Source organism: Abramis brama (genome assembly GCF_963993115.1).
Source record: "Abramis brama genome assembly, chromosome: 25".
In the NCBI taxonomy this organism is placed as follows: domain Eukaryota; kingdom Metazoa; phylum Chordata; class Actinopteri; order Cypriniformes; family Leuciscidae; genus Abramis; species Abramis brama.
This window is the reverse complement of record NC_139987.1, coordinates 2258755-2281082: the sequence shown is the minus strand read 5'-3', so window position 1 is coordinate 2281082 and position 22328 is coordinate 2258755. Positions and strand designations below refer to the sequence as shown.

The 22328-nt window shown below is 40.2% G+C and overlaps 1 protein-coding gene across 13 annotated transcripts in view; it reads left to right on the top strand.

The window, feature by feature from the left end:
* The window catches only part of pam (peptidylglycine alpha-amidating monooxygenase), a 64877-nt gene that overhangs the window by 7434 nt on the left and 35115 nt on the right, over nucleotides 1-22328 (top strand). For 7 of the 13 annotated variants that reach the window (XM_084105518.1, XM_084105528.1, XM_084105525.1 and 4 more), the window contains exons 2-8: nucleotides 13091-13493; nucleotides 14159-14279; nucleotides 16388-16445; nucleotides 18659-18746; nucleotides 21370-21461; nucleotides 21601-21684; nucleotides 22029-22077. In XM_084105518.1, the coding sequence (XP_083961644.1) occupies nucleotides 13402-13493; nucleotides 14159-14279; nucleotides 16388-16445; nucleotides 18659-18746; nucleotides 21370-21461; nucleotides 21601-21684; nucleotides 22029-22077 (584 nt within the window). In that variant the 5' untranslated portion in view covers nucleotides 13091-13401. Of the gene's footprint in view, nucleotides 1-10533; nucleotides 10635-12846; nucleotides 12995-13090; nucleotides 13494-14158; nucleotides 14280-16387; nucleotides 16446-18658; nucleotides 18747-21369; nucleotides 21462-21600; nucleotides 21685-22028; nucleotides 22078-22328 lie in introns of those variants that run through there. The other 6 variants (XM_084105529.1, XM_084105526.1, XM_084105522.1 and 3 more) reach the window with 4 other exon arrangements.

Below are 22328 nucleotides of genomic sequence, written 5' to 3'. Positions count from 1 at the left end.
ACCAAACCCAACGTTGAAAATCCAAGATGAAAATCTACGATCCAAGATGGCGCGCTACGATCCAAGATGGCGCCGCGGATGGCTGCCTCGGTGTTGAGCTCTCCAGTTGTTACACTGTTTTTGTTAGTTTGTCCTGTTTTATGTTTGTCATTCGCTATCAGTTATACCAGGGACGAACTGCTGAACATTCGGCAGTGCACACCAACTGATCACCAACCAGTTTTTGATTCTTCTGGCGTTTTGCGGAACATTGTCGTCGGTTGCGCCGCTGCACTGTGGAAACAGTATAAGACGCGCAGGCGTGGGAAGCGAGCCGGCACACTCGTGAAGCTCAGGCAGCGCGGATTCAGAACGGCGCTGCCTAGCATCCATCTGGCGAATGTCCGCTCTCTCCCTAACAAAATGGACGAACTACTTCTGCTCTCACGCAAAAACAAGGACTTTACCAACTCTGCTGCTCTGTGTTTCACGGAAACCTGGCTGAACGAAGCCATTCCGGACAGCGCGTTACATCTACCGGACTTTCAGCTGTTCAGAGCGGATCGCGATATGGAGTCAACGGGGAAAACGCGCGGTGGTGGGACATGCTTTTACATCAACAGAAGGTGGTGTACTGATGTAACTGTGTTAAGGAAGATGTGCTGTCCTGATGTGGAAGTGCTTTTCATTAACTGTAAGCCGTTCTACTCGCCGCGGGAGTTTTCCTCGCTCGTTCTCATCAGTGTTTACATTCCACCGCAAGCACACGTGAGTACGGCGCTGCAACAGCTGGCTGATCTGATCACAGAAACAGAACAACAACACCCGGACTCTGTTCTTATCATTCTCGGAGACTTTAATCAGGCAAAACTCACACGTGAACTGCCTAAATTCAAACAGCACATTACATGCCCCACCAGAGACAATAATATTTTGGACCATTGCTACACCACAACAAAGGATGCATATCGCTCCGTCGCCAGAGCAGCTCTAGGACTTTCCGATCACTGCCTGGTTCATCTTCTACCAACTTACAGGCAAAAACTTAAAACTGCTAAGCCAGTAATAAGGACTGTAAAGAGATGGACCAACGACACAGAGCAGGTCTTACAAGCCTGTTTTGAATGCACTGACTGGAGTGTTTTTGAAGCTGCTGCCAGCGATCTGGACGAGCTCACAGAGACTGTAACATCATACATCAGTTTCTGTGAGGATTTATGCATCCCTACCAGGACTTACTTATCATTCAACAATGATAAACCATGGTTCACACCAAAACTCAGACAGCTTCGTCAGGTCAAAGAAGATGCCTACAGGAGTGGGGATAGGATCTTGTATAATCAGGCCAGGAACACATTGACAAAGGAGATTGAAGTGGCTAAGAAGAGCTATGCCAAAAAGCTGGAAAACCAGTTTTACTCCAACGACCCTGCATCAGTGTGGAAAGGCCTGAAAGACATTACCAACTACAAGACACCATCCCCCAGCATCGACAGCAACAAGCATCTTGCGAACGAGCTGAATGTCTTTTACTGTAGATTTGAGACCCCCGATCAGACACCCCATACCCGCCCTGACCATCTCTCTACACAGCCATCAACACCTCCAGCCATCCCCCTCCCCTCCCCCCCTGCACTTCAGATCAGTGAGGATAATGTGCGTCAGATCTTCAGGAAACAGAAGAGAAGGAAAGCACCAGGCCCAGACGGTGTTTCACCAGCCTGTCTGAAAACCTGCGCTGACCAGCTGGCCTCTATCTTCTCACTGATCTTCAACAGATCACTGGAGCAGTGCAAAGTCCCTTTCTGCTTTAAACGCTCCACCATCATCCCAATCCCGAAGAAACCAAAGATCACAGGACTCAATGACTACAGACCTGTTGCCTTAACATCTGTGGCCATGAAGTCATTCGAAAGACTGGTGTTAGCATATCTGAAGGACATCACTGGACCCTTGCTGGACCCCCTGCAGTTTGCCTACAGAGCAAACCGGTCTGTGGATGATGTGGTCAATATGGGACTGCATTACACCCTACAACATCTGGACAAACCAGGGACCTATGCAAGGATTCTGTTCGTGGACTTTAGTTCTGCCTTCAACACCATCGTCCCATCACTGCTCCAGACCAAACTGACCCAGCTCTCTGTCCCTAGCTCCATCTGTCAATGGATCACCAGCTTTCTGACAGACAGACAACAGCTAGTCAGAATGGGCAAAATCACGTCCGACAGCCGCACCATCAGCACCGGTGCTCCACAGGGATGTGTTCTCTCACCACTGCTCTTCTCCCTGTACACAAATGACTGCACCTCTAAAGACACCTCTGTCAAGCTCCTGAAGTTTGCGGACGACACTACTGTTATCGGACTCATCCGGAACGGTGACGAGTCTGCGTACAGACAGGAGGTGGAGCAGCTGGCTCTTTGGTGCAGTTATAACAACCTGGAGCTGAACACGCTCAAAACAGTGGAGATGATCGTGGACTTCAGGAGAAACCCCCCTGCACTCCCTTCACTCACCATCATGGACAGCACTGTGACTGCAGTAGAGTCATTCAGGTTCCTGGGCACCACCATCTCTCAGGATCTGAAGTGGGACACTCACATAGACTCTATTGTGAAGAAAGCCCAACAGAGACTGTACTTCCTGCGTCAGCTGAGGAAATTCAACCTGCCACAGGAGCTGCTCGTACAGTTCTACTCAGCTGTCATCCAGTCCATCCTCTGCACTTCCATCACCGTCTGGTTCGGCTCTGCTACCAAAACCGACCTCCGTAGACTACAGCGGATAGTTCGGACTGCTGAGCGAATCACTGGCACTACCCTTCCCACACTCAAAGTACTGCACTCATCCAGAGTGAGTAAAAGGGCTCGCAAAATCACTCTGGACCCGTCACACCCAGCACACTTTCTGTTTGAACTGTTACCGTCTGGTCGACGCTACAGAGCACCGAGCACAAAAACAACCAGACACAGGAAAAGTTTCTTTCCCCAGGCCATCTACCTCATGAACACTTAATGTTCCCCTACTGTGGAACAAACATGTGCAATACTTCCCTCAGACATTTCATTATAGCACCTTATAACTTTATATATATTTATAATTTATAATCTTTTATTTTTATTTTATTTTTATTTTTTCTATTTTTTATTTATACCTATGTTACTTGTCACTTGTCTTGTCACTTTATATTGTATGTGTACTGGAAGCTGTCACCAAGACAAATTCCTCGTATGCGCAAGCATACTTGGCAATAAAGCTCTTTCTGATTCTGATTCTGATTCTGATTCTGAAAATGAAAATCAGGTTTATGTCAGAATCCAATGTCAGATTGACGTTGATCTCCAACGTTGGACAGACGTCGTATTGTGGTTGAAAATGAAAATCGGGTTGACGTCAGAAACCAACATCAGTCGGATTCTGACGTCAACCTGACTTTTATTTTCAAACAATATCCAACGTCAATCTGACGTCGGGTTCTGATGTCAATCAGATGCAGGGTTCTGATGTCAACCCGACTTTAATTTCCAACCAAAATGCAACCCCTGCAACCAAAATCATCCACTGACTGATGTTACTTTCTACTCAAGGACCTTGACAGAATTGTAGTGGAGTAAAAAGTATGATATTTGTCTTTCAAATGTAGTGAAGTTAAAGTAAAAAGTTTCCAGAAAAAATAATACTCAAGTAAAGTACAGATACTCAAAAAGTGTACTTAAGTACAGTACTCAAGTAAATGTACTTTGTTACTGTCCACCTCTGCAAATTATGTGCATTTTTTTGAGTGAAATCATATTTATTTTGTCCATCAAAAGTGTGCTTTCACTTTAACTGAGCGTGAGCAGCGCTACAAAAATAGACTCATGCTCATGCGACGCTCCTGCTTGACGCTCAGCTCGCGGTGTGAATGCACTCACTGAACATGCACGCCGAAAAAAATTCACGCTGCTCACGCGCCGCTCGCGATCTGAAACGGCCGTAATTCACAAGGTTTCCTACATGTGCGTTCTGTGTGCATGTGTGATGTTGATGTTGCGCAATGTTATTTATGCGGCGCCCGAGTGCATTTGAATCGGCATATGTCAGACTGAAAATCACGTGAAAATCGGCCAATTCTTGTCAGTAGCCGATCAATCAGATATCAGATAGGCTATGCAACAAATTATTATAATGTTTTTTCATAACAATACTCATATTAGCAAATATTTATTTTTTAACTTTTTTTAACTTTTTTTTTTTTCAACTTGCTGCGGCCCGGCCGCGGCCCCCACTTTGAAAACCCCTGGCGTAGTGTATTATACCGTATCTATCTATGCAATAGTCTATTCAGCATTTTCTTTTAACAGTTTTAAATTTCAGTAACTGTGCGCGTGAAGAACAAATAGTACCTGACTTTACTCCAGTGTTGTGATCTAACAGACACCCCGTAGAAAGTAACATGATTAAGGTACAGCAATAAAGTCCAGCAAGATAAAGTTGTTTTATGCGAAACCATAGACCTTTATCTACAGATCAAGTATAATAATAGTAACATTGAATCATCTTGGAGAGAGTTTCATCGTGTTAACTGTCATAACCGAACGCGGCGTGCTGTTTGAATGCTGAATGAAGAATGATTGACAGCTGCAGCGGAGGGAAACGTTTACGTGATCTTGAATTTACGACTTAAATATTAATTTATATCTCACATTATACTATATAATGGCTTCAGAACACTTATAATATTGTGCACGAAAACTTATGGTGCTTTATAATGTTTGTGTTCCTTTTGTGGGGCTTAACAATAACACTGAATAATATACGCACAATATCGGATTTGGATCGGCCTTGTCTGACCGATACCCGATCCGCCAAAAATGGCAGTATCGGATCGGTGCATCCCTAGAGCAGGGTTTCATAAGCCCGGGTAAAAAGCTGCGCTAACCCTGGAGCAGGGTTTCATAACCCCGGGTAAAAAGCTGTGCTAACCCTGGAGCAAGGTTTCATAACCCCGGGTAAAAAGCTGTGCTAACCCTGGAGCAGGGTTTCATAACCCTGGGTAAAAAGCAGTGCTAACCCTGGAGCAGGGTTTCATAACCCCGGGTAAAAAGCTGTGCTAACCCTGGAGCAGGGTTTCATAACCCCGGGTAAAAAGCTGTGCTAACCCTGGAGCAAGGTTTCATAACCCCGGGTAAAAAGCTGTGCTAACCCTGGAGCAGGGTTTCATAACCCTGGGTAAAAAGCAGTGCTAACCCTGGAGCAGGGTTTCATAACCCCGGGTAAAAAGCTGTGCTAACCCTGGAGCAGGGTTTCATAACCCCGGGTAAAAAGCTGTGCTAACCCTGGAGCAGGGTTTCATAACCCCGGGTAAAAAGCTGTGCTAACCCTGGAGCAGGGTTTCATAACCCCGGGTAAAAAGCTGTGCTTACCCCGCAGCTAAATTACAAGTGTGAAGCACTCCTTTACCCGGGGTTAAAAGTGTTGTTTAGAACGACGATAACATGGGGTTAAGCGCAGTGAAAAGCCCTAAAGACATTCTCAACTGAGCGCCGAATCTAGGAGTCACCATGGAAACGGAGGCTAAGAACTTTCTGCTTTCTTTTTCTTTTGTTTATTGCCGATGTGCATTCTTAGTGTATATCGCCACCTACTGTGCAGTTGTGCAATTGTTTTTTTTAAATCTTATCTTTTAAATCTTAATCAGTTTTTTTATTACTGAGTACAAAATATATATTTTTGGTTTAATGCTTATTCTAAATTTAAAAAAGAAAGCTTGATTAAACTTTAAGTAAAACAGTCAGTGCTTGCAAAGATAATATGGCCTATGTTTAGCCATTTTGCTTCCACATTTCTTGTAAATACGTTATATAGAAAATGTAACAACAAAAAACTTTTTTTAAATTGCAGATCCACAATGTGTGAGATGAGAATAAAATAAATTTGAGTAAAGTAAACATTGCTTTATGTTATAATAGTGCTTTATAATAACTAAAAAAATAGGCCTAGGCCATATTATTAACCATATATATGCGTAATCTGTCACAGCCACTGGAGTCTCATCAATAGGGAACGCTGGAGTAAACGAACCCTTGAACTGAAGCTGCTCCAGAGCTTACCCTGAGATTTACCTCAGTTTTTGGTACTGAAAGTTGATTTTATCCTCTTACTCTGAGTAAACTTATCTTAATTAAATCATATTTATAATCTGTAGTCAGTTTGTGGCACATCTGTATTTGAGTGTAATGTGCCACTGTAATACCAGTGCTATTATATGTATTTGATCACACAAACGGCCAATTCTAAAAATAAAAATAAACCTCACAGAATAAATGTGATGCGATCTGGGAAAACCCGTCGGATGTGGCGCTGGGCCGTTTTCAGGAAGATAAAAAAATAGTTTGAATGTCAGTTTTTAGTCACAGTTTATTTTTCATTAAATTATTATTCTATAACATCTTGTCTATCATCTCTGAGAATATCTTGAAACCAGCTCTCATATGGTATCAAAACCTGTAATAGGTCAAATTTCACCATATGATGGGTTTTCCCCGACCGCATCACATATGTATCATGGGGCACTAACACAAATACTGCATCAACAGTGGCATCTGTAACAGGAAACCTTTATCTTTGCATGATGCTTTATGCACGCCGCCGCAAGCTGTCAGTGAGAGTTAGTTCAACATTGAGCAGCGCAAGATAAACAAAATTAAGACCGTTAAGAGAGCAGCAAGTGTATTGGGTTATTTGTTAGTTGGTCTGCTCTGATTGGTCAGATGGCCCAGTCTGTTGTGATTGGTCTACTCTGCTCTGATTGGTCAGATGGCCCAGTCTGTTGTGATTGGTATACTCTGCTCTGATTGGTCAGATGGTCCAGTCTGCTGTGATTGGTCTACTCTGCTCTGATTGGTCAGATGGTCCAGTCTGTTGTGATTGGTCTACTCTGCTCTGATTGGTCAGATGGCCCAGTCTGTTGTGATTGGTCTACTCTGCTCTGATTGGTCAGATGGCCCAGTCTGTTGTGATTGGTATACTCTGCTCTGATTGGTCAGATGGTCCAGTCTGCTGTAATTGGTCTACTCTGCTCTGATTGGTCAGATGGCCCAGTCTGCTGTGATTGGTCTACTCTGCTCTGATTGGTCAGATGGTCCAGTCTGCTGTGATTGGTCAGATGGTCCAGTCTGCTGTGATTGGTCTACTCTGCTCTGATTGGTCAGATGGTCCAGTCTGCTGTGATTGGTCTACTCTGCTCTGATTGGTCAGATGGTCCAGTCTGTTGTGATTGGTCTACTCTGCTCTGATTGGTCAGATGGCCCAGTCTGTTGTGATTGGTCTACTCTGCTCTGATTGGTCAGATGGCCCAGTCTGTTGTGATTGGTATACTCTGCTCTGATTGGTCAGATGGTCCAGTCTGCTGTGATTGGTCTACTCTGCTCTGATTGGTCAGATGGCCCAGTCTGCTGTGATTGGCCTACTCTGCTCTGATTGGTCAGATGGTCCAGTCTGCTGTTATTGGTCAGATGGTCCAGTCTGCTGTGATTGGTCTACTCTGCTCTGATTGGTCAGATGGTCCAGTCTGTTGTGATTGGTCAGATGGTCCAGTCTGCTGTGATTGGTCTACTCTGCTCTGATTGGTCAGATGGTCCAGTCTGCTCTGATTGGTCAGATGGTCCAGTCAGCTGTGATTGGTCTACTCTGCTCTGATTGGTCAGATGGTCCAGTCTGCTGTGATTGGTCTACTCTGCTCTGATTGGTCAGATGGTCCAGTCTGTTGTGATTGGTCTACTCTGCTCTGATTGGTCAGATGGTCCAGTCTGCTGTGATTGGTCTACTCTGCTCTGATTGGTCAGATGGCCCAGTCTGCTGTGATTGGTCTACTCTGCTCTGATTGGTCAGATGACCCAGTCTGTTGTGATTGGTCTACTCTGCTCTGATTGGTCAGATGGCCCAGTCTGACTTGTGATTGGTCTACTCCGGTCTGATTGGTCAGATGATCCAGTCTGTTGTGATTGGTCAGATGACCCAGTCTGTTGTGATTGGTCGACCACTTACAGCACAAATGACCATTACCATATCTGAATTTCAGTTCCTCAGCACTTGATACACTTGATATGGGCTGCCCCCGACTAAAGATTTTTCTAGTCGAATAGTAGTCGTTCATTTAAGCAATTAGACGACTAAACGCACATTTATATTATTTGAATTGCTTAAATGGGGTGGAATATTTGGCCTATTATGCGCGCAAGTGCACACATAAAGCTCGCCGCAAAGCATCGGCAAAAGTAATGATTATAAACGTGTTGGATAAAATAGCTGGGAGACATTTTAATTGTTTATTAATAAACTAGTGTTTTATGAGTCAGTGTCGCTGCAAAGATGAAGTTGACGATGCAGACTCTCATCTCCGCAGTAAAGTGGACACACCTTTAGAGAGAAATGCACCTTTCATGCGGATTACATAAGCAGAGAGTATTTATAGACATTTCAAGCTTTCTATAGATGTCTACACATGTCTGTGAGGCAAGTGGACACTGAGTTTCGGGTAATTTTTGTGCCGTGCTCGAAGTTCACCAATACATTATTTTACAAAAGCACTAAAACATTTTTTTTACTGTGAGTTTACACAAATAAAGTAGGCCCTTTATGTTTCGAATGATGTATTGTATAATTCTTATCTGTATGACCGAAATTTGTATTTTAAGTGGTTTCCGCTGTTATCAGGAAAAAATGCAAGTGATCAAACACTTGTGCACCTAATAATAGCGCACATTTATCTAGGATAATGATAGAGTTATGTAAAGTTGCTACTACTATCCTGTTCCAAATGATAATCCATATTTGAGGTTGATGGATGATAGGTGAACGTTTGGATTTACTGCCCGACATACTGTAATTACCACAAGAACCCGCCGTTAACGATCTGTCCGTCACAGACTGCGTCACTTCGCCAATTCCTGTGGAGTTTTCTTTTTCTGCGACTAACCGACTAATAAAATCTTGATCGACTAACATTTAGTTGATTATTTTGGGGCAGCCCTAGATATGAACAGTTTTGATGGTGTCAGTTTTACTGCATCAATTTGAGTGCGAGTCTTCATCCTTTTGGAAGAGCATCAAAGCGGATTTGCCGTGCAAAAAACAGCCGCTTCTCGACATGAATAACACAAGTTGTAATAACACCAGTCTCAGCTTGCAGATACAGTGTTTGAGGTTCAAAGCAGGTGTTGTTTGAAATGAAGACCATAAGCTGGCATTATGCAAATTTGTTACAAAGGTATGGAACAGGAAGACTAGTTTCAGGCAGTTCAGAATCTTTTCTTTTTTTTTTAGGAGACAATAACTCCATTTATCTGCACTTTGGTCTTTGACATTTACAAACAGCGATATTACACACTACATGAAAGGTAATATCTGAAAAGCACAATGGGGCACTTTAATGCTGCTACTGAAACAGTGACTGCAGAGAAAGCCTTGCAACACATCAGTCATATCTCTCAACTAATCTCTGATCACTCACAGTATAGTGTTTGTCACATGAAGCGCCACATCCTGCGTCTCATCCTGTGATGTTGCTGACACAATGTAAATGTTTGGTAACACTTTAGTGTAGGGTCAAATTCTCACTATTAACTAGTTGCTATTAGCATGAATATTATATTGTCTGTTAAAGCACATATCATTGCCCCCAAAAAACAAAAGTCCCCAAATGAAGTGTTTCATGACCCTTTAATGCCATTTAACATTTCATTAGTTACATGTTTATCTTGATTTATTGGATGTTTTACAGTAAAGAAGTTATAGCATATATCTGGGATTTTAGGAGAAATTTATTCAGACAACAAACACTGTAATACAAGACTGTAATTCTGGATTGCTCTTGAATTTAAATACATGGTTGAATGCATCTTTAAAATAAAGCTCTTGCAAATTGAATTGTATCAACACAGACCTACCTTGAGTTCTGAAAGCAAGTGATGATTAATGCTTAAATGCCATAAGTCAGAGTGATTTTAACTTTGTTGAAAAATAACCAAATTCCCAGTGAAGAACTACATTACCCATGAGTTCAGAGGAGAGCTCCACCTGAGCAGCTGCTGTTACCATGGCAACGGAGACTGCGTCAAAGAGCTCGGCAACCGCCCACTCCTGTGAAGCATCGTCAATGATGCGATCAGACTCACTCTCCCAACATTTACCAATATTTCGATTTTAGCAATAGACCTAAATAATATTGTTTTTGCTCATGTAACCAAGCATTATAGTTTTGTTTCTCACAGTTGTTAGTCTCCGACACTGACTGCATAGGCGTAGCCACTGTTTTCGGTGTGTTGCTGCATATGAGAGCGAGCGGCTTAAACACGGATGGATCAATGTGGAGAGAGAGAGACTCATGGGGACGGTAACTATGGTAACTGATGGTGAATCCTGTGGGCGTGCTGCGGTTACCATAGTTACCTCCTCAGGTCTTGGGTGTGATGATGATGTCAACCAGCATGCTAGACTGTCTCTCTCCCTCTCCCTCTCTCTCTCTCTCTCTCTCTCTCTCTCTCTCTCTCTCTCTCTCTCTCTCTCTCTATGAATGAGTCAGGCTGCACTGAAGCAGACGTCCCTCTCTTTTCTCCAGTTCTCTCTCGTTTTCTGTCGTGCTTCAGATCTCAATGTGACGAGCGAGTGAGGTAGGCAGTCTGTTATGAATTTTTGTCTTTCTCCTTCTCACAGACTCTATTGTTCCCTGTGCTACAGTGTGTTTAATGCAGAGAGAATGCTTTGTGACAGCAGCTCTATATAGTGCAGTGCTTTGAGTGGATTTATTGCGTCAGTGATAATTTACTGCGACTTCTGAGAGACTGTGCCGTGTGGCAGGTTGATGTTTGCTGGATGATCAATGGCGTATGTTTGAGAAGGTGCAGGAGATCATTAGATGTTTGTTTCTCAGAGTGGTACTCTTCTCCCGCCATCCATAATCCATCCTCATCAAACAATTATTGGGTCAGATTTCTCTTAAAGTAAAAAGCATCATGGGCTGCTGAAAAGTAGATGTTTCCCTGGATTACAGTGGCATCTTTTCAGTTATTTGAGATTGTAGACTGCAAGTTTTGCATTTCATAACAGGTTTGGATGACGTGCAGAATTGCGCGTGTGAGATGATTCATACCTAGTGAACGCATAATAGATCATGCGCTTTCTGTTTAACAGCTTGTGTTTTTTTGATATTATAAAATGGAAGATGGGATCAGTCTGTGACGGCTTAAATGCAAATGTTTTTTATGCTGAACCTTTTCTCTTTTCTCACAGCACTGATACAGTTACTATATCAGTAGCTTAAGAAGAATAGGCTTAAATAATGTGTAGTAGCTTAATGAAGAGTTTTAGTGACCATTTCCCACTTATTCCAATTCTTGAAGGAAGAAGAGAAGGGCCTAGTGTTGCTTTTAAAAAAGCAAACTGGTACCTTTTTCAGTCCTGTGTAATGAGAGATATTTCGAATTTATAGGCTAATCCATTTTAAATAATACAAATATCACGAATTACCATCTAGCATAGTTCAAAGACAACTGGAATAAACACTGGAAAGACAAAGGTCTTTCTTCAGAACAACTGGGAACCTCATGAAATCAAAATAAGCACAGAGTATTAATGAGGCTAGTGTTTCATCAGAGGGTTTGGTGTCTGATTTTTTCAGTATGATGAGCACTCAAATTCTGCATATTAAATATATGTTTTAAATGAAATATTAATCAGAAAACAAGAAATTGCTAATATGTTTGCTTAAACCTTTTGGGGGGGACAACATCCACAGTCAGTTTTTAGAGAATATACTGTTTTGAACTTCCTTTAAAGAATTTCTTGGAAAGCAGTGGAAATCATTCATGTTCCAAAAGCAGGGAAAGTTCACAATGAACCATTCAGTTATTGTCCCATAGCATTCCTTGACAAAGTGTTTATGTAAAACCATGATGAGAATAATAATAATAATGGTTATTATTAATAATGGTTAATGATGAAGTCCAGTCATCTTATAAGTGATGCTCTGTGTTGATGCTCAGAGGATATGCGATCGCTGTTTTCTTTGATTTGGAGAATGCATTTGATGCAACTTGGACGTGCGCATTGTTTTGGTTTCATGGCAGCCTACTTTTATTGATAACGATCAGTGAATACAGATTGTTTCAAAGCAGCTTTACAGTGATAACAGGAAAATAATGCATTAAAGTTTGTTTCTGCTGTACAGCAGCTCCAGAGGAAAATAGCATCATAGTTCAGTGATGGTTCATTTTTGTTGTAAAAATGTCTTTGACATTTAATAGGGTCTGTTCCCATGAATAAATTACTTGTACAGAGGTTTATTGTTTAAAAATGTTAAAATTTTTCATGCCAATTTATTTCTCTGAATCTCCAAGGGAAGGAATCTGAATTTGCTGTGTCTATTTGGGTGTGCATTAATTTTTTGATTATCATATGGCCCAGAAAGACCAAACAGCTCCTTGTCAATATGTTAATTTCCAACAGTGTCTGTCAAGAGGATTATTTCAGCGATTAGCTCAAGCTTAGATTGAAAGACTCTAAGCCCATTTCTGAAAGCCTTCCAGTTCTTTCCCGTCTGGTTGTTTTTTCTGCCGTTTATTTATCTTTCTTTGGTTAGGCCTTTCCTCATCATCTTGAGACATCTGCCATCACAAAAAGGATATCAGTCATGATTAGCGTGGTAGCGTCTGTTTTTGCATCCCATTGACACTGACTGAACGTGGGCATATTGTGATGGTGCGCTCAGGATAAACACACGACACATTGAAAATGCACTCAGCTGACGCCTCCCATAATTCCCAGTAAAGTGACGTCTCCAGCAGTCGTTCCCTGTGCACTGCTGAGGCCCCTTCACTCCAGTGTCTCCTGGGGAGCAAACCCAGAGCATTGTTATGGGAATCCTCTGTGATTAGATCATTGTGTGCTCTCTCACTTCTCCTCTCTCCACCCGTTCCCTCAGTCTCTCTCTACAGAGACGGACTCTGTGTGCATGTATATTTCATGAATGTTGGTAGGGCGTGTAAGAATCGATCTCGCTCATTATTCTGAAAGTGCTGTTTTTTTTGTTTTTTTATCTATTCTCATTTTTTGACTGCTGTTTTTGCAGGTTGTAAGAGAAGCCTGATGTTGCATGTGTGATATGCTCTGCCCGGCGTGAGAACCAGAAAGCCTGTCTCCTCCTCCTCTTCTTCATCTCCTTTGGTGGTCGTACTGTATCCGGACAGCCCTTGTTTCATTCAGAGTGGAGGCGACTGAGACGGTGGACGGTTTTATGGCACTTATTTGAAGAGATTGAGCAAGTGAGGAGAGAATAACCGGAGTGTTGCCGATGCTTATGGCGGCAGGGCAGGATTGACGCGGAAAACGCATTGGCTTACTTTCAGTTCTGTTGTTGATCGTTCTTCCATCCAGTCAGAGATGGGCATGCTGTGGTGCGGCGTATTCGTGCTTGCGCTCTTCTTTCAGTGCCACAGCCACAGTATCCAAAACCCCATGGACAGGTTCAAGAGGTGAGGCAATTCATTTCCTTTAAATCGGCATGAAACGAAAGTTCAATCTGTTTTCCAAATGCATGTTATTGTGAACATTTCATCCATGCATGTTTCATTTTTCACATTTTGACCTTGTAACGTTTCATCAAAATGTTATCTTCTGGTGAAAACGACTGACTCGTCCCTGGTGACGTGTGTAAGACTTCTCCAATGGTTTAGTGCGCTTAAACCCCGCCCCCTCCACAGTCGACCGCAAGATCACACTCAGTTTTTACTGCCACTCCCACATCTCAACATCCAGACGACAACTGATGCATGAACCAAGTCCCCGCCATACCTGTTTTCTTTTCCAATAATCTGTCACTTGGATGTATGTCACAATGCAGAAGAAATCGATAAGTGTTGTTAATTTTAGTAAATTGATATCTTTACATTTATGCATTTGGCAGACGCTTTTATCCAAAGCAACTTACATTGCATTTCAAGGTACACATTTACAGTCTTATCAGTTCTTGCTTTCCCTGGGAATCGAACCCATGACCTTGGCGTTGCAAGCACCAACGCTCTACTGTTTGAGCTGCAGGAATATCTAAACTCAAACTCATCTCAGCTCAAAATAGTAATAGCAAACACATAGCAATGCACATTCACGTTGTTGTTGTTGTTTTTGTTGTTGTTGATAGGTTTCAGGAACATGCCTGGTCAGACCCCAATGACTGCTCGAGGACCAGGCAGCCTTTTGTCCTGTCCAATCCGTACAATTTTTCACTCGATATTCGCATACCAGGAGTAATTCCAACAGAGGTAAGAGTTCTGTACATCATCTTTGTTGTTTGCACATATCTTTAAAGGTCATGAAACCTACTGTTTCATCTCTGGTTAGTTCTCACCAGTTTTTAAAAATGCTAAAAGTGGAGTGGATGAGGGAGGGGGGAGACCGACAACACAGCGGCTTCTGATCAAGGCACATATATTACTCTGTCAATGAGTTCAAGTTTCCCATAAAAAACGCTGCAGTTCACCATTGCATGAATCAAAATTAGCAAATATATTATGATTCTGTAAGCTCATTGTACAATACACAAAGACACACACATACTGTGATTGCTGTAATTTAATGCACAAATAAATCCACAGCCATTTGCATTTGTGCTCTGTATCAAACATATATATTCACGCCGTTGCATTTTGAAGCATCTGTCATAGGAAAGCCTGAATAAATATGATAAGGACACACAGTCTCATGAATAATTATGAGACACAGATGAGTCATAGATGTACAGTAGGCTCTGTTTACACCTGGTATTAAGATGTGTTTTGGTCGATCTGATCACAAGTAGATGCCTCTAATACAGGTGTAAACTGGATCTGAAACATTTTGAACTGGTCCACTTTAGACTGCCCACTGACCTTATGTGTAAACATTATGGGAAGCTCACTAGCCAGATGCGATTTAGGCCTAAACTTTGTCGACTGAAGACCCAAGTTTGGTTTGAAGATGAAAAATGTATCAAGCACAATGTTCTCTCACCATTCCTGATTTCTAACACACACTCACAGCGTTTGGCGTGATCTAGCGGTTATCAGTGCAGAAACTAAAGCTGATGCTCTCTGTGTGTGTGTCCATCGTCTCCGGTCGCGTTCATATGTGAATTGCACAAGCTTATTTTGTTAATTAAATCGAATGTTTTGACGATCTAAGTGCCATAGGCATAATTACAATTTTAAATCCAGAAGACCAAAATAGTGCAAAAAAGCATAAAATGATCAATTTCCCCTTAAATAGCAGACAAGTATTGTCCCTAAAGGCACATGTTGTATTTGATCTTTAATGGCCTGAGGACTGTGTCTCCTCACACTTTGTAATGAATAGAGCTGTACTCATTTCTGCAGATTTAAGCTATGTTTTTTTTGTATGTCTGATGGTGCTGAGTGCACTGAATCTGGAGAAAGAGAGGATTTGTTAAATAAAGATCACATTACAGTGTTACAAGCAAGCCTACCTCAAAATGGTTGAAAAACAAGAAAATTAAAGCTTTGGAATGGCCTATAAATTTGTATGTATGTGTGTGTGTGTGTATATATATATAAAATGATGATATATATATAATGATATATATATATATATATATATATATATATATATATATATATATATATATAAGATGATGATATATATATATATATATATATATATATATATATATATATATATATATATAAAAAAATCTGAATATATATATATAAAAAAAGATAATACTATTTGTATGCATAGTATTATTTAAGCTGCATTAATTGGATTCATAATTTTATATATTTATAAAAAAAATCTGAATATATATATATTCAGATTTTTTTTATAAATATATAAAATTATGAATCCAATTAATGCAGCTTAAATAATACTATGCATACAAACGTACAGTTTAAGCAATAGCAGTATTTATAATATAGTTCACCTGAATCTTGAACATATAAAAAATATGCATTATGTAAATATAAACTTTTTTAACATTACTATACTACATAGTTGTATATAAGAATTCTTAGACATTCTTCACATTTTTAATCCAGTGTTATATGAAATGTCTCAGCTTTTGACCATTTAGTTAATAACATGTACAATGTAATGAAGTTATGTGATGCCAATTATTGCATGTTGTGTTAAATGGTATAAGTATATATTTTGCAATAAGCTATATGGTTGTAAGGCCAGATGATGACTGTTCCTAAAAAAAAATTGAGACACACACTGTAGCTACTGCTTAAAATTCAATGGGAAATGATTATATGACATTTCCTTAATGATATTTACTATGACAACATCGCCCAGAATGCATTTTGTATACATGGCCAGCAATGGATGTGTATGTATGGTAGAAACTGTCTAATACGTGTTTGTTTCTTAACAGTCTGACAGCTACTTCTGTATGGCTGTTCCTGTCCCCACGTCCCGGGAGGCCTACATAGGTGAGTAGATCAACAGTTTTAGATCCAGGCGCAAACATGAGAGAACAAGAACTAAGACTCACCACATGAACCGTCTACAAATAGACCAGACTTGAGACTGAACAAGGAAGTTATGAGTTCTTAAATACACAGTGAATGAAACCTGCCACCATTATTTTTATGAGTGCATATGCACTGTCTTGTTTGGACAAGGAGTGGATATGAATTCACTCAGAGCATTACCCCAACCTGCATATCATAAGCTTGAATGTTATTTGTTATCTGTGATCTCGATGATGATATGAATGTTTAATCTGGTCAAGCTTTAAAGATATAATCTTGTTCAGGCCAGTCTCTCCAGTTTAATGTTCAGATGAGTCTCAGTGTCCTGCTGTGTGCGTAAGCAGATCTTTACACAAGTCATCCGGGCCAGTAAATCCCATGATACTGAGTAATGGCAGGCTGTTTGTGTCCGTTGAATTCACCACCACAGTTCGACCTCAACACTCACTGCCATTAAAATAAATGCATGTTGAAGACCTTGGGTCATCTTGTACAGTTGATCATTAACTGTATGGGTGGTGATGGTTTATTCAGGTTTTAGAGACTATCTGATATTCTTTTGTATATTCTTTATCTGAATACTTTTGTAGCATATTAATAATTGTAGTAGGGTAAGCGATGTACCGATTAAACCAGTATAAATTTGTCAGCCAGTACAAGACTTTCATTATTGTTACCGTACTATCACAGTCGCCAGTCTTTCCTGCAGTTCTGAATCTCCATCACTATGGCAAATGTAAAATTAATGTGAGATTGCAGTCTGTATTGAATGCGATGAGATAACAAGACAACGGACGTCTGTCTATAAAACTGTCCTGTCCATGCGCGCTGCAAGCTAAACCAAACACACACAGCGAAAGAGGTGTAATCTGATTGACTGAAAATGGCTCTTTTGATGAATCATTCAGAAAGACTCAAAAAATCAGGAGTTACTGGTTTGAATTAGGGATGCACGATATATCGGCCACCATATCGGTATCGGCCGATATATGATAATTTTTAATATTATCGTTATCGACCCGATAAGAAAATTTGTCCAATATATTAAAGCTGATAAATAATGTATTATTTCCTTTAGCTGAGACACTTCAGATGCGCACTGTTCACCATGATGGGTTTGATTTGCTTGAAATATGATTGAAATCACTTCAAAAAAGGAAAATACAGTCAAGTGCAACATGTGGAGTCATATAGACTACATAAAATTATAATGTGGACATTGTAATTGTGTGCTTGGGATGGTGAGACTTTTGTTTTTGTAATCAGGCTCTCAAAAATTTGGATTTAGATTTATCGGCCAATATATCGGTCGTCGGCTTTCGAATATAAGGAGTCAGACGAATCGTTCAGTGAATGAACTCATTGAATCGGTCCGAGCGGTTACTGAATCAACATCTCACTTATTAAACTGTGTTTTATCATTACATTCAACCATATCCGTCTTGCAGTGAAGCAAGTTGAGGGATCGTGGAAATGAATGACTTGTAACAGTTGACTGGTTGTGTGGAACTGACTTGTTTTGAATCTGTAACTGTGCATTAATGTGTTGTGTTACTTTGTGGTGGTCTTCAGAGAAAGCAGGTCTACCCAGACTTCTGAGAGATACATTATGTCTGTCTTGCTATCGCCATCAATCAAACATCCCATCTATTATTCATAACCACAATAGAGAGAGAGAGTGAGAGCGAGAGAGGCCTTTCCTGAAGATATCCATCACTTTTAGGACAGCATATTGATGTTCACTGTGGTTTATGCCAGCAAGCAAACAGCATTCACCCGTTCAAAGTCTTCACAGAGGTTTCATGCAAACCTATGCTGTTTAAAACATGATTTGTTTTTGAAGTTGTAAATAAAACAAAGATTATTGGAAAATTTCACTTCAAAATTTCATGTTTAATTCATTGTATTACTTAATTATTTGTGAAATGCACCAGCGATTTTCTGAGTAAACATGGTTTGAAGATTTTCCCAGTCTACAGTTCTCTGTGTTTGATCTAGGGCTCATATAGCTTGTGCCAGCTTTGAGAGTGAGATCTCTTTTAAAGAGAGCTGACTTTACAGTAGTTTGTGTGCAGAAATGCTATGACGCTGATTTATCAAGATACATTTGATTGTCTTTCAAGATGCTCACCTTTCCATCTTCATTACTGACTGAACCTTTCTCTCCTCAGTGGACTTTGTTCCTCATGCCAGTATGGACACAGCCCACCACATGATTTTATATGGCTGCAAAACCCCTTACGCCACTCAAGGATACTGGTGAGTGTGTCTCTGCTGGTTAATGAGGAAGTGTGTGTGTGATTTTATTTTTTATCTTAGTTTTTTCTTTGATGTTTCCATACTTTATTTTGTCCCAGCTTAATTTGCAGACACAATTGTTAGTGGCACTGTAATAACATTGTCAAGCTGGTTGGGATGCTCAAACAAAAGCTGCATACATGCTGTTTCACTACCGGTGAAATGTTGAATTTGTTTTTTGTTTTTTTTAAAAGAAATTAATACTTTTATTCAGCAAGGACACATTAAATTGATCAAAAGTGACAGTATATGGACTTTTACATTGATACAGAATTTTCTATTACAAATAAATGCTGAGCTTTCTATACAATTTCTTTTAAAATAAATTAAAATCCTGGCGAGCTCATGCGTATTTTAATTCTGTTAAATAACGTCAACAATTGCAGAAACGGTTTCAGTTGTTTCCTGTTAAAGGCACTGAACTCCTCTCACTGTTTTATGTACATAGCCAACTGTAAATAATCCACTGACTGTTGAGTTCCTGAAGACTGTAAACAGTGTGGCCTTGTGGGACCTTCAAAACATCGATCTCTTTGTTTGAGCGTTTGACATGTTGACCTCTGATTCAGACTGATTTTACAGGTCCTGTTTGTCTGGGAACAAATGTGGGAGTGTTTGGGAAACAATTCATATTCTTGCTTTTCTGTTTGGTGATGCTAGTGGCACAAGAAACATTACCATGTTAATGAGTCTCTGTCTCAAAGCACACGAATATTACAGCCTCACCTCAGTGTAGAAACGTGATTTCGCCATTTCCTCAAATGCAAACCTAAAAGAAGTGAATTCTTTCGGTGAACTAGTCATACGATTTTGAAAACAAGTCGCGCAAATTCCATTAAATCTCAAATCTCAGCTTTCCTCTGGCCTGTAATGTAACACTGCTGCATTATTACCACGATTAAACTGAATTATTTGGGTAATATGTGCAACAACAGCACCTTCCTCATTGAAAAGTGATAAAACGGCCTGTTACCGTGGCAACCGTGTGCACCTTGACGACAGTAGCATCTGAGAGATGACCTGAGGGAGGGAGGGGGGGGCTCTCATCCTTTCTTCAGTTTCCATGGGCTCATTAGAAATCATTCACTTTAAAATGTCTCAATAAATATCACCTGATAAACAAACCTCAATACATGGCAACTCAAAATAAAGGTGCTAGCGAAAAATGCATGCTTTGATAAAGCTAAAATATATTTGAAATATACCGCATCTCTGCCTCATTTTAACAACAATGGCTTGATTCCCCTGCCATCAGTTTTCCAGTAGCTTCTCTCTGTAATGTATTGTAAAACATTCATCATGCAGATGCAGCAGGGAGCTTCTCATGGTGTTTGATCTGAGGCTTCTGAAGCTCAGCATGAAAATAGGCTAATTAATATGCCAAACCAGCAAATGTCTAGAAATAGGTCATTTGAAGACAGCATGAGTCATGTGCCGCCTCAGTGCTGTGGGACCATGGGTCGTTGGGTCGCTGGGTCGTTTATGAGGGGGAAAATATTTGGATACATCTTCAAAACTAGTCAATAGTGGTTTTTACAAGGTGTATAAATCCTCAGATCTGATTAGGGCTTCGACATATTTCTGTCAGGCAGAAATGAGAAGTTTTCAGAACTCAGGTTGGACTGAATGTTGAAAATGTAGATAACATTAAATATCCACACGACCACACCCACATTGAAATTACAGACTTCAAGCTTTCGACCACATAGAACCTATTGTAACTACGGTATTGTAATGTTTTTATTTATTTATAATATTTGTTTCTTTTCAAGTAAAAACAATCCATCTCCGTTTACCGCCAAGAGGATTATGGATGAAATACATATCTTCATATGTCTGCAAATGTTAGATCTGATCTGTGCTAACTTATAGAATTTTTTTATTATATGATTCTATGAAATAATTAACACACATATGTATATGCGTTCTTTATTTGTTAAAGGTGTAACATCTTAAAGGGATAATCCACTCAAAAATGTAAATTCTGTCATCATTTACTCGCCCTCAAGTTGTTCCAAACCTGCATGAGTTTCTGTCTTCTGTTGAACACTAAAGAAGATATTTTGAAGAATATGGGGAACCAAACAGACCCCACTGACTCCCATAGTATGGAATAAAATACTAGTCAATGTTGTCCAACAACTGTTCGATTACCAACATCCTTCAAAACATCTTCTGTTCAGCAGAAGACAGAAACTCGTACAGGGTTGGAACAACTTGAGGGCGAGTAAATGATGACAACATTTACATTTTTGGGTTCACTATCCCTTTAATAAGTAATGTATAATTTCCAATAATTTGTGCTGCTCGGTGGATTTGCCAATAAACACTATGGCTGAAAACATGCATCTGTGTGTTTGATGATAGTTTTGTTTAAGCATATCAACCAGTCTGACATTATCGGCTCAACCAATGGCATTGGAGTTTGACGCGGGGTTATTTGCTTGCATTTTCTCACTTCACATTTTTTATTTTCACTAAAATTTGTATAAATATAACAAAATTCTAACTTTACCGTTGTGAATGGATGTGTTAAATGAGTAATAATGGGATTATTACTAAAAATGGCAATCTCCCACCTCAGGGATTGTGGGAGAGAGCTGGGGACCTGTCGGGATCAGGCCAAGATCATGTATGCCTGGGCCAGGAATGCTCCTCCAACCAAACTACCCAAAGGTGCTCACCTTCCTCTTCATCATCCCTCCTCTTCTCTCGGTCTCAAAGCAGCCAGTAGAACCTATAAGTGATCATGATGAGTAAATGCACTTATCTGAAAAATAATAAAGCAACTCTGAAGTGTCATCTTATTTTGCAGATGTTGGCTTTAAAGTTGGAGGAGACACCAGAATCAACTACTTCGTGCTGCAAATTCATTATGGTGACGTCAACAATTTCCGAGGTAAGCACAGCGATACAGCAGATCCAGAGATAACGCAACAGTATTGTGAAATCAGCATGTTTTTATGTTTCCATCCACCACACTTGACATGCTGATCAGACAAGTTACTATGATAAGTTAAAAGAATAGTACACCGAAAATACATTTTTTTTGTCACAATTTATTTTATATCTCATTTTGACAACAGTCTGTATGCACTTAGATGCCTGTCAATCACTGCTAGTACTGCTGTTTAAGCAGTCCTGCCCATTGAAAACGGTTGTATTATGGCTGTGACGGCGATGAAAAGCAGCGTTTCTGTGTCTTGAGATGTGACTAATGTGTTTATCTTGTCTTGATTGTAGATCATCATAGAGACTGCTCAGGACTCACTTTAAGAATGACTTCCAAACCGTAAGTTATTGCCACTAGATTTTTACATAACTGTGACTTGTCATTCATAAGACAGATTTGTTGCTCCCAAACATAAACATTTTGTCATCGTTTATTCACCTTCATGTTGTTCCAAACCTGTTTTTAAATTGAACTGCAAAATGAGATTTGAGATCTACATCAGAAAGGGAAGATTATCAGTGAATTATGAAGTCGAATGGACTACTTGCGAATAAATCACCATTCATCACGATTTTTTATTTTTTTTGAAT